This window comes from Ambystoma mexicanum, chromosome 12, assembly GCF_040938575.1.
Source record: "Ambystoma mexicanum isolate Mex_15411 chromosome 12, UKY_AmexF1_1, whole genome shotgun sequence".
Classification (NCBI taxonomy): Eukaryota; Metazoa; Chordata; class Amphibia; order Caudata; family Ambystomatidae; genus Ambystoma; species Ambystoma mexicanum.
Genome location: NC_090936.1, coordinates 512,923,844 through 512,938,623, shown reverse-complemented (window position 1 = coordinate 512,938,623; position 14,780 = coordinate 512,923,844). Strand labels below are relative to the sequence as shown.

Below are 14,780 nucleotides of genomic sequence, written 5' to 3'. Positions count from 1 at the left end.
TTGTCACAGGGACATGTTTCTATTTCATCTACAAATGTAACTCATTTGTTTATTTTTGAACAGCGCTTGCACTTCCTGGAGAGTCAGATTTTGGATGTTTTAATTTTAGTCTTGAAGATTTGAGAGGCTATAACACCTGTGTTGGTGTAGTGACAATCACTCACCCTTGAGCAAAGACTCCGCTGCCACAGACCATTTATAGTAATGTAACCCATTGACTGCAAGGTTGAATGGATGTAAACTAGACCGTGCATCTTCATTTTACACACTGTTTTTATAATTAGAGTGTAAATTAAATCATAAGTGTAAAAATGATTTGCCTCTGCATGATTATGCACACAGCACAGGAACTCTGAAAAATACAATTGTACAATACTAGTTTGCTTTCACTGGGGAAAAAAAAATATTCATTTTCAACTGCAACTTAGTTTTCCATGTTATTAATTATACAATCCTAAAAATGCTAGGAAACTACATATGCACAGTGCTTCTGTTTGCTCCATGAGCATCTACACACAACACAGCAGAAGCTGAATGGAAAGAAACCATTCCTTTTATCACAGTGTGCAGTTTCTTTTTTTCTTTTTTTTAAAGGCTTCAGAGAGATAAATTCTGTTTCAGAGGTTTTTCTCCATGGCTTGCAATTACATCCATGTAGATAAAAAACAAAAGAAGCATTCTGGTTTCCGTCAAGTAACTTGACCTTTGCACTGCCTTCTGCACTAAACTTATGTGTAAATTTCACAGGAAAATAATAAAGCTGCCGTATTTACAAGATTTGAATGCGTAAAAAGGCCTAGTACGAACCTTATCTGGAGGCCTGGCGGACCCACCCTGTGGGTAATGGCCTGCCGCCCAAGTTAAGGGCCCGAGCGAAGGGAGGGTCCTTTAACGAGGGTGGCGGACCGTTACCCATAGGGTGGGCCCAGCCACTGAGGGGCATGTCGACATTAGCACCCGTTTGGTGTGCTACATGTGTGCTAAATGGTTTAAAAATAAAAATAAGTAGGCAGTAGGCTTTGGCTGCAATCCTCACATGCAGAGCGTCGCTCCAGAGCTCCTCGCCCCAGTGCACTCCTGCTCCTCCTGGCTCCTCAATGGTTTGGGCGCTCTCCACGTTCCCCACCCTCACAAGCAGCAAGGTGGCATTCACTGCGCCGCATCCGCTGCAGCACACCACCCAGTCTGGCTTGCCCCTGAGACCCCCGGGCTGCAATTAATGTCCTCTGCGCCACACCAGTCTGCACGGCAGCGGGCGGCCGCAGCTGCCCACACACGCCGCTCAGGCTTCAACGCAAAGTGCCTGTCGGTGGTGCTCTCCTCACACAACTTCACCTCCAGCCTTGAGCGCTGTGCCTCCGCCACCCCAGGGGTCCGCTCCAAGGTCTCTGGGTGGCTGGAGACCTTTTTCAAACTTTTGGACATGCAGAGCTACTGCCAGAAAGTCTATTCTGTGCTGGCGGCCACCTTGAGTCCAGTTTCTCCATTCTTAACCTCCAAGTGGGGATGCAGGAAATGTGCCTGATACCTACTAGTGTGCACATTATTGGTGAGTGGTCAGGTTGCAGCCACAGGCTCCCCAACTTTCACATCGATTGCACTATTTCAGCTGCAATGAGCATGTCTAGTTTAATGGGTGCCCAGAGATGCCAGAATCACTATTATTCGCATGCCACAACCTCTAAGTGTCAAGGAGTCAGAGGTTGTTCATAAGCTCGTTCAGTGATCTAGGCCAGTTGTGCAGTCAGCAAGGAGTAGAATCTGAGGTTGATCGGAGGACCGGAACAAATCAGTTACACAATCAATGCTGCCTCCACACCAACATGAGATTGCCTTTACAATCGACACATCTATTCACCTTAGGAAAAAATGCTATCATAAGATTTAGAGCCATGCCAGCGGACAGGCCCACTGTCTCGCCATTTAGAAGAAGCTGTATAATTACATAGTGGCGTTCTCCGCTTGTCAAGACCTCCTGATTAATAAGCCGGGCCCCACCCTGTACCCATACCACCAGCCCTCTGTGCATGTGAAGTAGAAGCAATAAAAATATCCTCTCCACTTATTCCCCAACATGTCATGTTCTTCATTTATAAAAAGTGTTATGTTATAATCTGTACCTACATTTTTGAAATAATATTATGCTAAGTCGTAGAGGAAATGTCTGCCATTACTGTTTGTAGGATACTGATATGATATATGGCATTTATAACGCACCTATACACAAGTGTTTCAAGCCGTGATGAGGCAAGGGAGGAGAAACAGAGGGAAGACAGAGACAGCGATCCTACTAGGCAAGGTGACATTTGGATCGCGCAAGTGCAGGGGAGGGGGAAAGGGGAAATGTGCAGTGGGGAAAGGGGGGGTGCAGTGCAGTACATAGGATGACAGTGAAATAATATAGAAAATAAATAGAATAAATAGAAGTACAGCCAGCTGGTGGCAAGTGCAAAGTTAAGTGCAGACATCAGGTGTCAAGTGCTAGTAGAGGCTGTAGGGATACAGAACAGTCCCCGAGTGCAGGGGTTGCCATGGGGGCAGTGCGGTTGTGTAACAGGCAGGGGACCTTGGCCCGAGATCACACAGTGGCCAGGAAAACCAGTGCAGTTTCAGATTCAGCCAGGAGATCAGCAGGGGAGAGGAGAAGAGAAAGCAGAAGCAAAGAGGAAGGTTTTGAGGTGCTTCCGGAACCGGAGATGGTTCTCCTCAAGTTTCAGAGAGGCAGGGAGGTTGTTCCAGAGGGAGGCCCCAGCAGAAGAAAGAGATCTAACACCAACTCGCTGCTTGGAGAAGCGACTGACCCTGAGGGAGTTGGAGGCGGATGAGCGAGGAGCTCGAGAAGGAAGATATTCAGGAAGAGAGAGTTGAAGGTATTGAGGTCCCAGGCACAGAAGGCCTTGTGGACAATGCAGAGGGTTTTGAACTTAATCCTCACAGCCACTGGGAGCCAATGCAGAGATTTCAGTCCTGGAGAGATAAGATCCCTGGGCTTGAGGTCAAGGACAAGTCTTGCAGTCCTGTTTTGGATGAGTTGCGGAGGGAGGAGAGTAGAGGCAGGCAGATTTAAAAGAAAGGCTGTTGCAGTAGTCCAGCCTAGAGAGAACCAGAGCTCTGGAGACAGTGAGCTTCTGGGGGAAGGAGAAGAAAGGAAGAATACCTCTGAGGAGGTGCAGTTGGTAGTGTGACTTCTTAGAGACGTCGGAGATGTGAGGAGAGCAGGAGTGTGTGGAGTCAAAGATGACCCTGGGGTTTTTAGGAGGAGAATCTCAGTCTTACTGGCATTAAGGCAGAGATCATTGGCGGTACACCACTCCTAGATGGCTGACAGACAGTCGGAGATGAGAGAAGGAGAAGAAGTGGCTGAAGGGAGCCTGAAAATGAGCTGAGTGTCGTTCGCATAGCACTGAAAGTTGGGGCAGAGTGCGGCAATGCAGTGGGCAAGAAGTGCCAGTTATTGGTTGAACAGCCAGGGAGAGAGGTTAGACCCCTGGGGAACACCACAAGTAGAGATGGAGATAGAGGAGAGGAAGGACTCAAGTTCAATCTGGGAGGGTCGATTGGAGAGGAAGGAGATCAGCCAAGCCAGGGCCTGATCGGTAACACCCAGTTTGTCAAGGAGTGGTTGAGTAGGATGGCATGGGTGACCGTGTCCAAGGCAGAAGAGAGATCAAGTAAGATGAGGACACAGGGGGTGTTAGAATCGAGGTTGGGAGCAGGTCTTCATGGATGTTCAGGAGAGCAGTTTCCGTGCTTCTGGCAGCTCTGAAGCCAGACTGATGGTCATGAAGACAGCCAACAGATTCAGAGTGAACCTTGAGCTGGGAGATGGCCAGCTTTTCCAGGAGTTTGCCCAGGAAAGGAGTGATGGAGATTGGACGATAGTTAGCCGGACCGGTAGGGTCTGCAGAGGGTTTCTTAAGAAGAGGGTGCACAAGCGAGTGCTTCAGGGGGGAGGGGAAGACTCCAGTGGCGAAGGAGCGGTTGCAGAAATCAGACAGAGCAGGAGCCAGGGTATCAATGTGGTCCTTGATTCTTTTGGAGGAACAGGGGTGAACCTGTTTTGATGAGACTTTCATGGATCAAACTTGTCTAGAAACCTTGTCTGAGGAGAACATGCGAAAGGCAGAGATCAGGGCAGAGAGGTGGCAAGGAAGGGCCAGAGGAAGAGGAGGGAGTAGAAGGAGGAGGAGAGGAAGAGAGACAGGGCAGGATATCCTGGTTTTTTAGATGAAATGAGAAGTCAAGGCCATGCAGAGGGCCTGGGAGGGGACAGGAGAGGTAGATACTGCAGCAGGATTGGCCAGCTCCTTGCAGATTTTAAAGAGTTCGGTTGAGTTCCCCAGATCAAATGCTGCAAAGAGAGCTTAAATTAGAGAATGCACTTTGCTGCGCGTGGTTCACACATGCTCATGCAGGATTCACTGTCTAGAGTGAGCGTTCATGCAAACGTGGATTTGCCTAAGCCTTTACATATGTAGGCTTCAGTAACATACAGCGTTCTTCAAGGTGCCGCATGTGGCTATAACTATACGGATTTGTCTTCCTGCCGCACGTGGCTACAGCATGCAGTTTCTTTTCCAGGCTGCATGTGTCTTTAAAAAAAGCATATTGGTCTTTCTGGCGGCACGTGGCTTTCGTTATGCGGTTTGACCCTAAGCCGCACGCGGCTTCGGTATGCGGTTGCTAGCCACACGTGGCTTTCGGTGTGCAGGCTGTTTAAAGAGCCATACATGGCTATAGGCATGCGACTATGGCAGGCCACCCGCATTCAGTAGATGTGGCTTGGTGCATGCAGTGCAGGATCCCTATGACTGTGCCAAGCACATCACTGTTGCGTGTCATGCAATGTAGCCGAACAAGAGGTGCGCACAGGACTTAGCTTTTCCTGGAGCAGGGGGACTTCTGAACTCAGGCAATGCCCCCTGCGTGTGTTCCCCTGCGTCCCTTTGCCCCCTTTGAGCCAGCTCTACTTAGCTTAGTGAGGGGACGGAATGGAGATTCCTTGGGGCGTGGCCCTTCGCATTGATCCCCATAGCTGGAGCTCCTTGAAATGCGACCGCTTGCATTGGGGTTCTGAGCACAAGCCCCGCGCTCGACTCCTCGCGCATGCCAGTAAGCGTGCCACTCCCAATGTGGCCTTCAGAAAGTAGTTCCCGGCCCCAGGGTTGCTGGGAGATGTAGTTTGGGGAGCCTTTTTCCTGCAATGAGGGCAAAGTAGTGCAATGTAGGGCCTGAACCTTTTCCTTTGTCTTTTCTTTTTTTGTTTTGGACCCCTCCGGTCTGCCACTTTACTCACACCACACACATTCTTGCTGTGAACCCTGACAAAGATGGTTCCACAAGACTGTCTACAGCTAGGGTACCCCTACTATCTACGTCTCGCCTAAAATCTATAGCCTCATCTAACTGACTCCCTCAGAGACTTCCTATGGACCAAAAATCTGGTTGTTCTGTCACCCTTTTCCGGATGGTTGTCTCTTAGTCTTCTCATTAATCTATTCTCTTACGCCAACCCTCCATTGTCTCTCTCTCTCGCCACACTCCATCCCCTTGTCTTACTGTCCTCCCTACCTCTTTTATCTCCACCCTCCAAATGTTCTCTTCCCTTTTCCTATACTCTTTTTTTATGTTCTTACCCCTCCCTTCCTCTCTCTCTCTCTCTCTCCTCACACTCTGTCCCCTGTTCCTACTGCTCTTTCTCTCTCCGCTTTCCTGTCTCCACCCAATGACTCCCTTCTGGTCTTCCCTCTCTCCAAACACCTAGCTCCCACCACTACACCTGTCTCTACTCTACTCTTCTGCCTCTCACTTCTGTCACTCTCAACCTATCCTTACTTTCTATGCTCCCTCCAAAACTCCCTTCAGTCAGTCCCTCATTCACTCACTCACTTACAAGTGAATTGGTGACAGCCTCTCAGACCTAATGCCTTACCTTCACTCCCTCAAAGCAGCCCAATGGTCTCCACCAACTCACTGTACACCTGCCATGCCCTACTCACTGGTCTCTTTGCTCGCTGCTCCTCCTCCACCATACACCTTTACATCTCTACTGAAACTGCTGGATTTTAATGGCCCTGCCTAGCCTGCTTAAGAGTTCCCCTCAACTCCTATTGGCTCCTTATGTCATCTGTTCCCTTTGGCAAATCTCTAGCTGAGCTACACCCTTGGTAAATGGGACTTCCACTCAAAAAAGCCATCTAGCGCCTCACCCTTTTGAGTCTCCATTTTCATGTAGCCAGTCATGTACTCAAAAGGGTCGTTTGGGATTTCCTCCTCTCCTGGAGGAGTTTATCTTCAAACAGGGTTTGGAAAGTTTTCCTGTCTGCCCCATATTACCCTGCAGTCCCTTTCCAGTTTTAGTTCTTCCTCTGCTGCCCCACTGCTCCCCTGTTAGAGACCTGGCTAGGACAGAGGCTGATGGGTATTGTTTCAGAGAGAGAGGGGCACCAATTTGCATGCATGGCTCCAGACACACCAGGGAATTCATTCAGTTCATAGTATGCAGAAAACAATCCCTCATTTGTCCCTCTACTTCCTTCATTCCTTCTCCTTCACACAACTCTCTTGTAAAGATAGGCTACGTTCCACTCGTCTTCACCGCCTTCCTCCCCCACAGTGACTCTTTAATAGGTCACTACCCATTCTATGTGTTCTTCTAATTCCAACAACACTGAAGGGTCATTCATTTCTTGGTGCATTATATCGGGTAAAGTATTGTAGTGCACCATTACTGGGGAGCTGTAAAGACTGTGCAAATATATTAACACCCCTGAATTGACATTAAAATCATATTTTCGTCAGCAGGTAATGTCTGCCGTCACTAAACAATGTAAATTGACTAACAACAAGAGTAAATGGGTGTTGCCTCTAATAATAGTGTCTTCCTGTTTTAACAGCGATGCAAACCGGATCGTATTGTGAGTCGTTAGGAACTACAAAGACCGAAGCAAGAAAGCGACTTCAATCTATCCCAGATATGCCACCTTGCGGAGAGACCATTAGTTTCGAATCCGGGAAGTGAGCAGCCTGGGATTCAAGAGACGGATCATTCTATTGGTGACTCCCACCCGGAACTTCCTTTTCAACAGCGCTAATGCCCGCCCTCTACTTGGAATCTGCCTCAATCCAGGCTAATCCCCAACATAATTGTTGGAAGAGCTAGCCTAACAACGAAAGCACTTAGAGGCCACTTGTATCTATCTCATCACGGGGAAGGCTTTGCCAGAGGTCTCTGCCATTGGGAGTCCGAGTTATTGCTAGTATCTACCTCTGTAATTAAGAGCCGAGCTCTCCAGCTTCTCAATTACTTGTCTGTTGTTTCTAGCTCACTTCAAACAGAGATAACCTGGATTATGACAACTAAAGAGGCTGCTGTTTATGTCTTGGGAACTGGTGGTGTTGCTACTTGGCTTGAGCTGTTGGGGGATTAAAGAGGCCTTTCAAGCAAGACGATGGCAGGAAAGACCTCAATGAGTGATCCACCCACTGACATAATCATGCAACCAACATCATTGATATCTTTTGAAATATAAAGATCAAAAGGAAAGTTGTGTTTAAAGTGCGACGCAGGCTGAGACATTGGAGTTCAGACAGAACACACACACTACACCAGCTTTCTTAACAATTCCCCTGACTGGAGGTTCTGGTGATTTCTGAAGATCTCAACAAGAACAACAGAGCTGAGCTTTCATTTACATCCCTTCAGACCTCCATTGATGCTGGATCAGTAGGCAGTCCTGAGCAGACCCTTCTTGCTGGGACCGGTCAGTCACCTGGTCTACAGAATGGAACTCGATGACGCTGATGGCTTATTCAGCAGTATACCACCATACCAAAAAGCAGTGCCCTTAGGTATCCCTGTGGAACATTATGGCCTGTCCGTAAGGGAACCTTATGGCGTCACTTTCCATTTCAGCTCACCTTACTACAACCAGGTTTACCATGGCTACTCCGGGCACTTTTCATACCTTTCATTGCCTGCCCACGTGGGTCTCTATGACTCCTCTTTTGAGCCTGCATACATACAAAAACGCAATGAGAGGGAGCGGCAGAGGGTGCGGTTTGTGAACGAAGGTTACACACGACTCAGGCAGCATCTTCCGCCGGAACTTGCAGAGACGCGCCTTAGCAAAGTGGAGACTCTCAGAGCGGCCATTAACTACATCAGAGGCCTTCAGGGCCTGCTAAACGTAAAACCAGCGGGCTCATCCAAGAAAGAAGCGGTTCTGTCTAAAGAGAAGGTGTTTCCTCCCACTTTTTGTCTGCAGAGCATGTCCAGCAGTGAATGTGAGTCCAAGACATCTTCTCCTCTCACACCCCACAATGAAACTGAGGTGGCGTGCAACTAAAATGGCAGCAGCCGCAAAGAATATTGTGCTTTGTGGGGTTACGAGTTCTTAAAAATATACAGGACGTTCATTGATAATCTGGTGAGGGTATCATTGTTTTTTTGAGTTTACATGGACAATGCAGAGACTTTGCATAAAATGTGTGTGTGTGGCGGAGAGGAAAGTGATGCCTTGGTCTTATGCTCTCGGCTTCTTGGAGCACAGCCAGCATGTTGAAGAAGCTTCTGGAAACCTTACCATTTGTGCCTCCAGACTATGGACATTTACCACCAACTCTACATACCATCTGGGGCTTCCCCGAGACTTACTATGGTGTGCAATATCCATGGGGAGCCAGTGCTGTGTTCGCTGTCCCTCCCTCGTTCTACTCTGGAGAAACCTCTGTCCCACTTTCTCATTCTTGCTGCCTTCACATTGTCCTAGGATTTGGTCCTCACAATGTGCCCAGATAGTGGTAATTGGCATGGGATGAATTGACCATCTGCTTTTCTGATTTAATAATGTTCAGATTTTTTTTGTGGTGGAAGAGGTACCCAAAACATTGAACCCACAGTCTCACTTGTACTGAGTACGGACGTGCAAACACTCCACACATTACAGACTTTAGTAAGAGATGTCAATTGACCAAAATGCCAGTGGTAGCGAAAGTGACTTGAATGGAAGTGACATCACACAATGTTTGACCCTGATGACATCACAAGAAGTTTCATTACAGATACAAAAAATAATATGCTTGAAATTGAGGAAACTATAAATAACTAATCACAAAATATATTCAATCTAATTTTCTTTATTCGGAATAAAACCATAATGTACATATAAAAACAAGTTTACAAAAAAATATGAATTTGTATAAGACCAGCTTACATATCTGAACCGAAATATTTTCAAGCTCATACCCTGTAATACAAAACAATTACGAACATTTTGCTAAAGCAGATAATAAAAACTGAGGAGAGTAAACTTGCAGCCTCGTTATAATTCAGGTAATAGGATTTGAATCCTCATCATTGCCCTTATCCAATATCTTCATACTGCGTAATAAAGCCCTGTGAACATATCGGGCAACGGCAAATACAATACGATGCTCATCAAGAGATGGGCCATTAAAAGGAGGTAACCTGGACTGACACCCTCTGGCTGCAAAAACCCCCAGTGGCGTCCTAAACATCAGATTTCCCCTAGGGACAAGGATGGGCGCCCCCATGATCAAATTTGGAAGTGAAGACGGTTTGTTATTGTTACAAGGTCATATGTTGTTGTTAACCTGTTTTTTAAGTACATATGTAATAGTGATGGTAAATTGAGCAGCAAACTGTTAATGTGTATTATAAATGCTAATAAAAACATTTGAAAATAAAATACAATACGATGCTCATTAAAAGATTTACAAAACTTCAGCACCTCAATAGTTGATTGGAAGCCAGCAATCCTATAAAGAGGTCCAGGGTATCGAATTCTCAGTTGATTCAGTTTACCACAAGTAAATAAGAAATTAACAACAGTTTCCATACCCAGGCCGTATAATGGGCATAGTCCTGATCTACCCCGACCCCAGGATTTAGTAAAGGATGCCAGATGGAGCGTACCCATCCTAAACCGAATATACAAAGATTTCTCATATGGCGGATTAATAGCATCTAAATAACGGCCGCAGCAAAAGTCTGGTTTATCCTCTAGATAGGCTGGGCCATGCTTATGTCTTGTGGCTGCAACCAACATCAGCTCCTTATTTTGCGTCTTCGCTATTCTCTTTATCCTGGTCAGGTCAGACTTAACTATCCTCTCAGGAAAATCCCACAATGCAGTCTTATTTAGGCTCATTAGTTGCATCTTAACATGAGCTACTCATGGATTACATTTCCCCCATTTGAGGCACAATAAGTGCTTTAATGCCTCTCGATAGGACCCCCGACTGCCCCAGTTTCACATTCTAAGCCAGTAAAATACTGGGTATACAGATAACACATTTCCTATGGGGGAATGTCTAATTCCAAGTGCAAAAGTGCAGACGGTGAACTCTGAGGCAGTAAGAATTGTTTTTTGACAGTACATTCTCCTCTTCCTCCAATTCACTCATAGTCCTATAGCCCCAAATTTATACACCAAAGGTTGAGGCTGATAACGGCTGTCTTCGGTATAGCTCCAGTGCTTGAGAAATGTCTCCTTTCCCATGTCTTACAAAGAAGGAATGAGTGGACCCAGAATACTTTCCCAAGTTCGAAGCTGACTTGGCTAATTGGGATGACCAACCACAGTTCTCAAAAAAGCTTGTCTGCTCTAGTTTACTTTCTTGCACATAAAGATCCAAACCTTTCTACTTGGCAAACTGTGGCTTGAATACCAGAATGTCTGTCTTGTCAGTATTCAATTGCAATTCTCACAGACATCCAAGAATACATCCAAAGTTGCTCTTAATCCCTGTGGTGTGGTTGACAGTATCACTGCATCATCGGCATAAAATAAAGTCAGGTAGCTAACCTTGCCCATTTTAGGGCAATCCATACACTTCAGACTCAAAACCTTGATTACTTCTTCCATGTAAATATTTCCATGTATATATTGAACGGAAGGGGGGCAAGAACACATCCTTGCCAGACCCCCCTTTGCACCCCAAATGAATCATTCAGTTCGCCGGCTAACCCAAAGCAAACAGATGCCTTGTTCTAGGTATGCAATGACTGAAAAGCAGTGATCAATTTTATAGGTGCCCCCCCTTCCTCATAATTCTCCAAGGTTTGCCACTCGAGATGCTGTCAAACGCTGTCCTGAGATCCACAAATACAGCGTACAGCTTTATCTTCAGCAACACGCTGTATTTCTGGATGAACAGGAACAATCAAAAGCTTTGATCGACAGTATTCCTCTGGCTTTGGAATCCTGCCAGAAGGTCACTAACAATGTATTGTCCTCAACCAAAGCTTGGAGATAGGTCAATATCACCTTTGTGTATAGCTTCCCCATGCTAGTGAGAAGAGAAATGGGACAGTAATTTTCTGGCAGTTCCCTCACTCCTTTTTTATATATCGGTATCAATGCTGCGTTTCTTCAAGAGGTGGGAACCCTCCCTGATCTCATTAAGGTATTAAAAATGTTACATAATATTGGGCCCCAAATCATTGCTTCATCCTTGTAAAAGTCTATTGGTATCCAGTGCGGCCCAGATACCTTTCCACTCTTTTGACTTAATATTGCCTTCCCCAGCACTGATAAACATGCCGGGGGTCGGCAGAGCCTTCCTGGTGACATTAAATTTGCAGTACAAATTCACAAAATGCATTCGCCAAACCCCTGCCGTAATACAGTATTGTTCACTTAGTTCCCCATTCACCTCTTTTCCGGCAGCCAATTTCCAATAGTAGATAAACTCCCCTTATTCATATGCCTTTAGAAATAGCTCCCATCTTTGAGTGACATAATCATGTTTTTTCTTTGCTATTACAGACTTGCAGTCATTTCTGTATTATCTAAGCTGTAGCTTATCCACTACCCCTGAAGCTTTTAGGCGTGCCAATACCAGCCAGATTTGACTATTGAATGTTTTTTCACTCTGGGAGCTCTGTAGGTCAAACATGGGACCCGATTCTGCATCATCGTGTTAATCTCAGTCAGCATATCCCCTTTGGGGATGCTGTCTCAGCTAATAACTACAAGGTTTTCCAAGATGGCTTTGTATATTGTGGGCTTTAGATCTTGCTCGATCACTCTAGCCCACTTAACTATTTTACATGCATGTCCATTAACGGCTATGTCCTCAGTCCTCCACTGATCATCACACAATGAGTTAGTTGCCATTTCAAAGTGAATCAATGTATTTAAGGGCTTGTGGTCACTTTCAGCTTGCTCAAATATTCAAAAACCACCAATACTTGCCCAATCCCTAGCCGAGATCAAAATATAATCCATAGTAGACATCCCATTATGCCTGATAAAGGTCGGTCTTGCTGGTTGGTCTCATGAAAACCAGCCATTACAAACCCTAAGCTCCATATTGTTCAGACATCGGACAGGTATCCATGGCATGCTGATGAACCCATCTAGGATGGTCTGCTATCAGCGGAGGAATATCCCAGGCATTATCAAGTTCTTCCCAGAGTCCCTCCAGCTCTCGAATGGGCTCCAATTGCATGTTCAAATCACCTGCTAGGGTTATGGTGGATTCTGAGTAGAGCAACCCCTCCCAGGCGTGGATAAATTCATGGATATTTTCCACTGCCTCTAACCCTGCAGATTCAGATGGTCTATTATATATATTAAATAAGCACAACCAATTATCATCCACTGTACAGATCGCCAAATGCTGGAGTTCCCCAATATCAGTTGGTCGCACTCTCACTTCCCAATTGAGAGTGGAATCCAACCAAATGAGGAGACACCCACACGGCCTACCATTTAGGCCCTTTTAGGCCGGGACACAAAACGACCGATACCCCTGCAAATCTATTGTATCTGTAGTCCATGTTTCTTGTAGGAGGATCAGCTGGTGCCTCCTCATAAATTCGATCCAGCTAGTATCCTCCAGGTTCTTTACTATTTCTAGCAATATTCATGAGAGCAATTGACAGCCCACAACAGATGGGAAAGGATTCGAAACCTGCTCCAGTCAGTCCACCTCCTCCAAACTCCCAACCACTGACTCCCTCGTTCTTTTCCCCCTCCACTTTGATATGCATACAGGCAAAGGGTCGTTGGCTACTGGAAAAGCAGTAATTCTGCTATCAGCTTTACCTTGAATGCTATATATAGGGGCATGAGGACTGATAAGAATCGAAGTCCCCATAGGGGGTGGAGTACTCGAATAGCTATAGGCAGAATTCCTTCGACCAGGTCCGAGCACTGAAAAACAACTGAATGTGTAATCAGTGTGTTGATTGGACATTGGAACCCTGCAGTATCTAACTATGCCTGATCTTATTAGAAATAGACACCCCTTAACATGTCTGAACCAGTGGATGCTTTTATTTTTCAATGCCTCCTCATCCTCAAAAGCGTTTTTTCCAAGTGTTGGCACATTAGTCATTGTCACAAAAGGTGGTTTTCTCTGCCGGTCCAGAAGCTTTTCTTTGCTCTCTTTGATATTTACAGCATCTGGATTTCCCATGCCATTCTGCTTATTCTTTAGTCGCGGATATCCTGGGTGAAACAGTGGTTGTGGGGCGTTATATTTGTGTCCCCAGTTTGGTTCAGGATTCGGGGTACTTTCTGGGGGCATCTGAACACGATAAAAGGCATCCCCGGAATTATCCACGGTACAACGTGGATCTTCATAAGTAATCAATATGACATCATCATCTTTACTATGTATGATGTTGGGTAAAACTCTTTTAGGTACATCACTGTGATTTTTTAGAATCCTTCTTCTCCTTTCTTGATAATAAGATGACAACATTTTCCTTTAGTACATTTATACCACCAACAGTTTTTTGGCAACCAATGGCCTGATCTCTACCAACATACCTCTAATCTCTATTTCAAAAGGATTCACTTGGTCAATGCATGGCTCACTCACATTAATTCCATTATTTCCCGCCTCATCCGTGAGATCTATTTCTGTAGGACCATCCAATGATTTTCTCGCTTTTGCTCTTTTATTTTTTTTACTACAAGCTCCTTTTTATTTATTCTCTTTAGGCCCTTCGGCAGGGGGTTAGGGGGTTATTTCCACCTTGTCTGCATATGTCCATATTGTAACTAGGTTGGACCTTGATATACCAGGGATGGGGTCATGTTATACCAGGGCTACATGCAATATAGTCAGCTTTGGCCAGGGGCGCTGCCTTCATTTGCCAGTACAGCCTTTATATGACATATTGCTGCCATCTTATGTAGGCTACAGTCTCACCCACCAGGTATAGTCATCCTATGGTAAATAGAGGCCCATATTCTTAGGTGAGGTCATATATGTTGAGTGTAGTCTTCTATACATGGGCACTAGCATTGTATTCCAGTTTAACGTCACATGCCATAGTCAGAATGTACAATGGGCAGCTTCACACACCCAGGTGATGCAATCAGCTGCCAAGAGCAGCCTCGATATCATGCTACTACCAGTTAATGCCTCATATGCCAGGTAGAGGCACCATAAGTAAAGGGCAGCCCCACATGTCTAGTTGCTGCTGCCATGTGTTAGGTACAGCCTAAAGTGCCACAGTAATGACACGTAAGGCCAGTTAATGCCATTAGACATCATGTGTAAGGTACAGCCGCACATGTTCAGGTGCCACTGCCATGACCTCTGTGACCCTGCCAACACTCTTACCGCAAGTGGTCTCTTAAGTGTCATCAACGTGCTGCTGTGCAAAGGGTACGACGTCCATTCATCACTGTTTTTTTTTTTGCGGCATTTTTTGACACAGATTTTTTACCACAAAAACCCATCGAAAAATATGGGGGGGGGGGCGATTTTGGGGTATAAGGTTTTGGGGTATTTCG

General features: G+C 45.8%; 1 protein-coding gene across 1 annotated transcript; it reads left to right on the top strand.

The window, feature by feature from the left end:
* The first annotated feature begins 7,784 nt into the window (after window positions 1-7,784).
* ASCL4 (achaete-scute family bHLH transcription factor 4) lies at window positions 7,785-8,348 on the top strand. The gene has a single exon (XM_069629976.1). It carries the CDS (start codon window positions 7,785-7,787, stop codon window positions 8,346-8,348), a length of 564 nt encoding a protein of 187 aa, XP_069486077.1.
* Window positions 8,349-14,780: the final 6,432 nt, after the last annotated feature.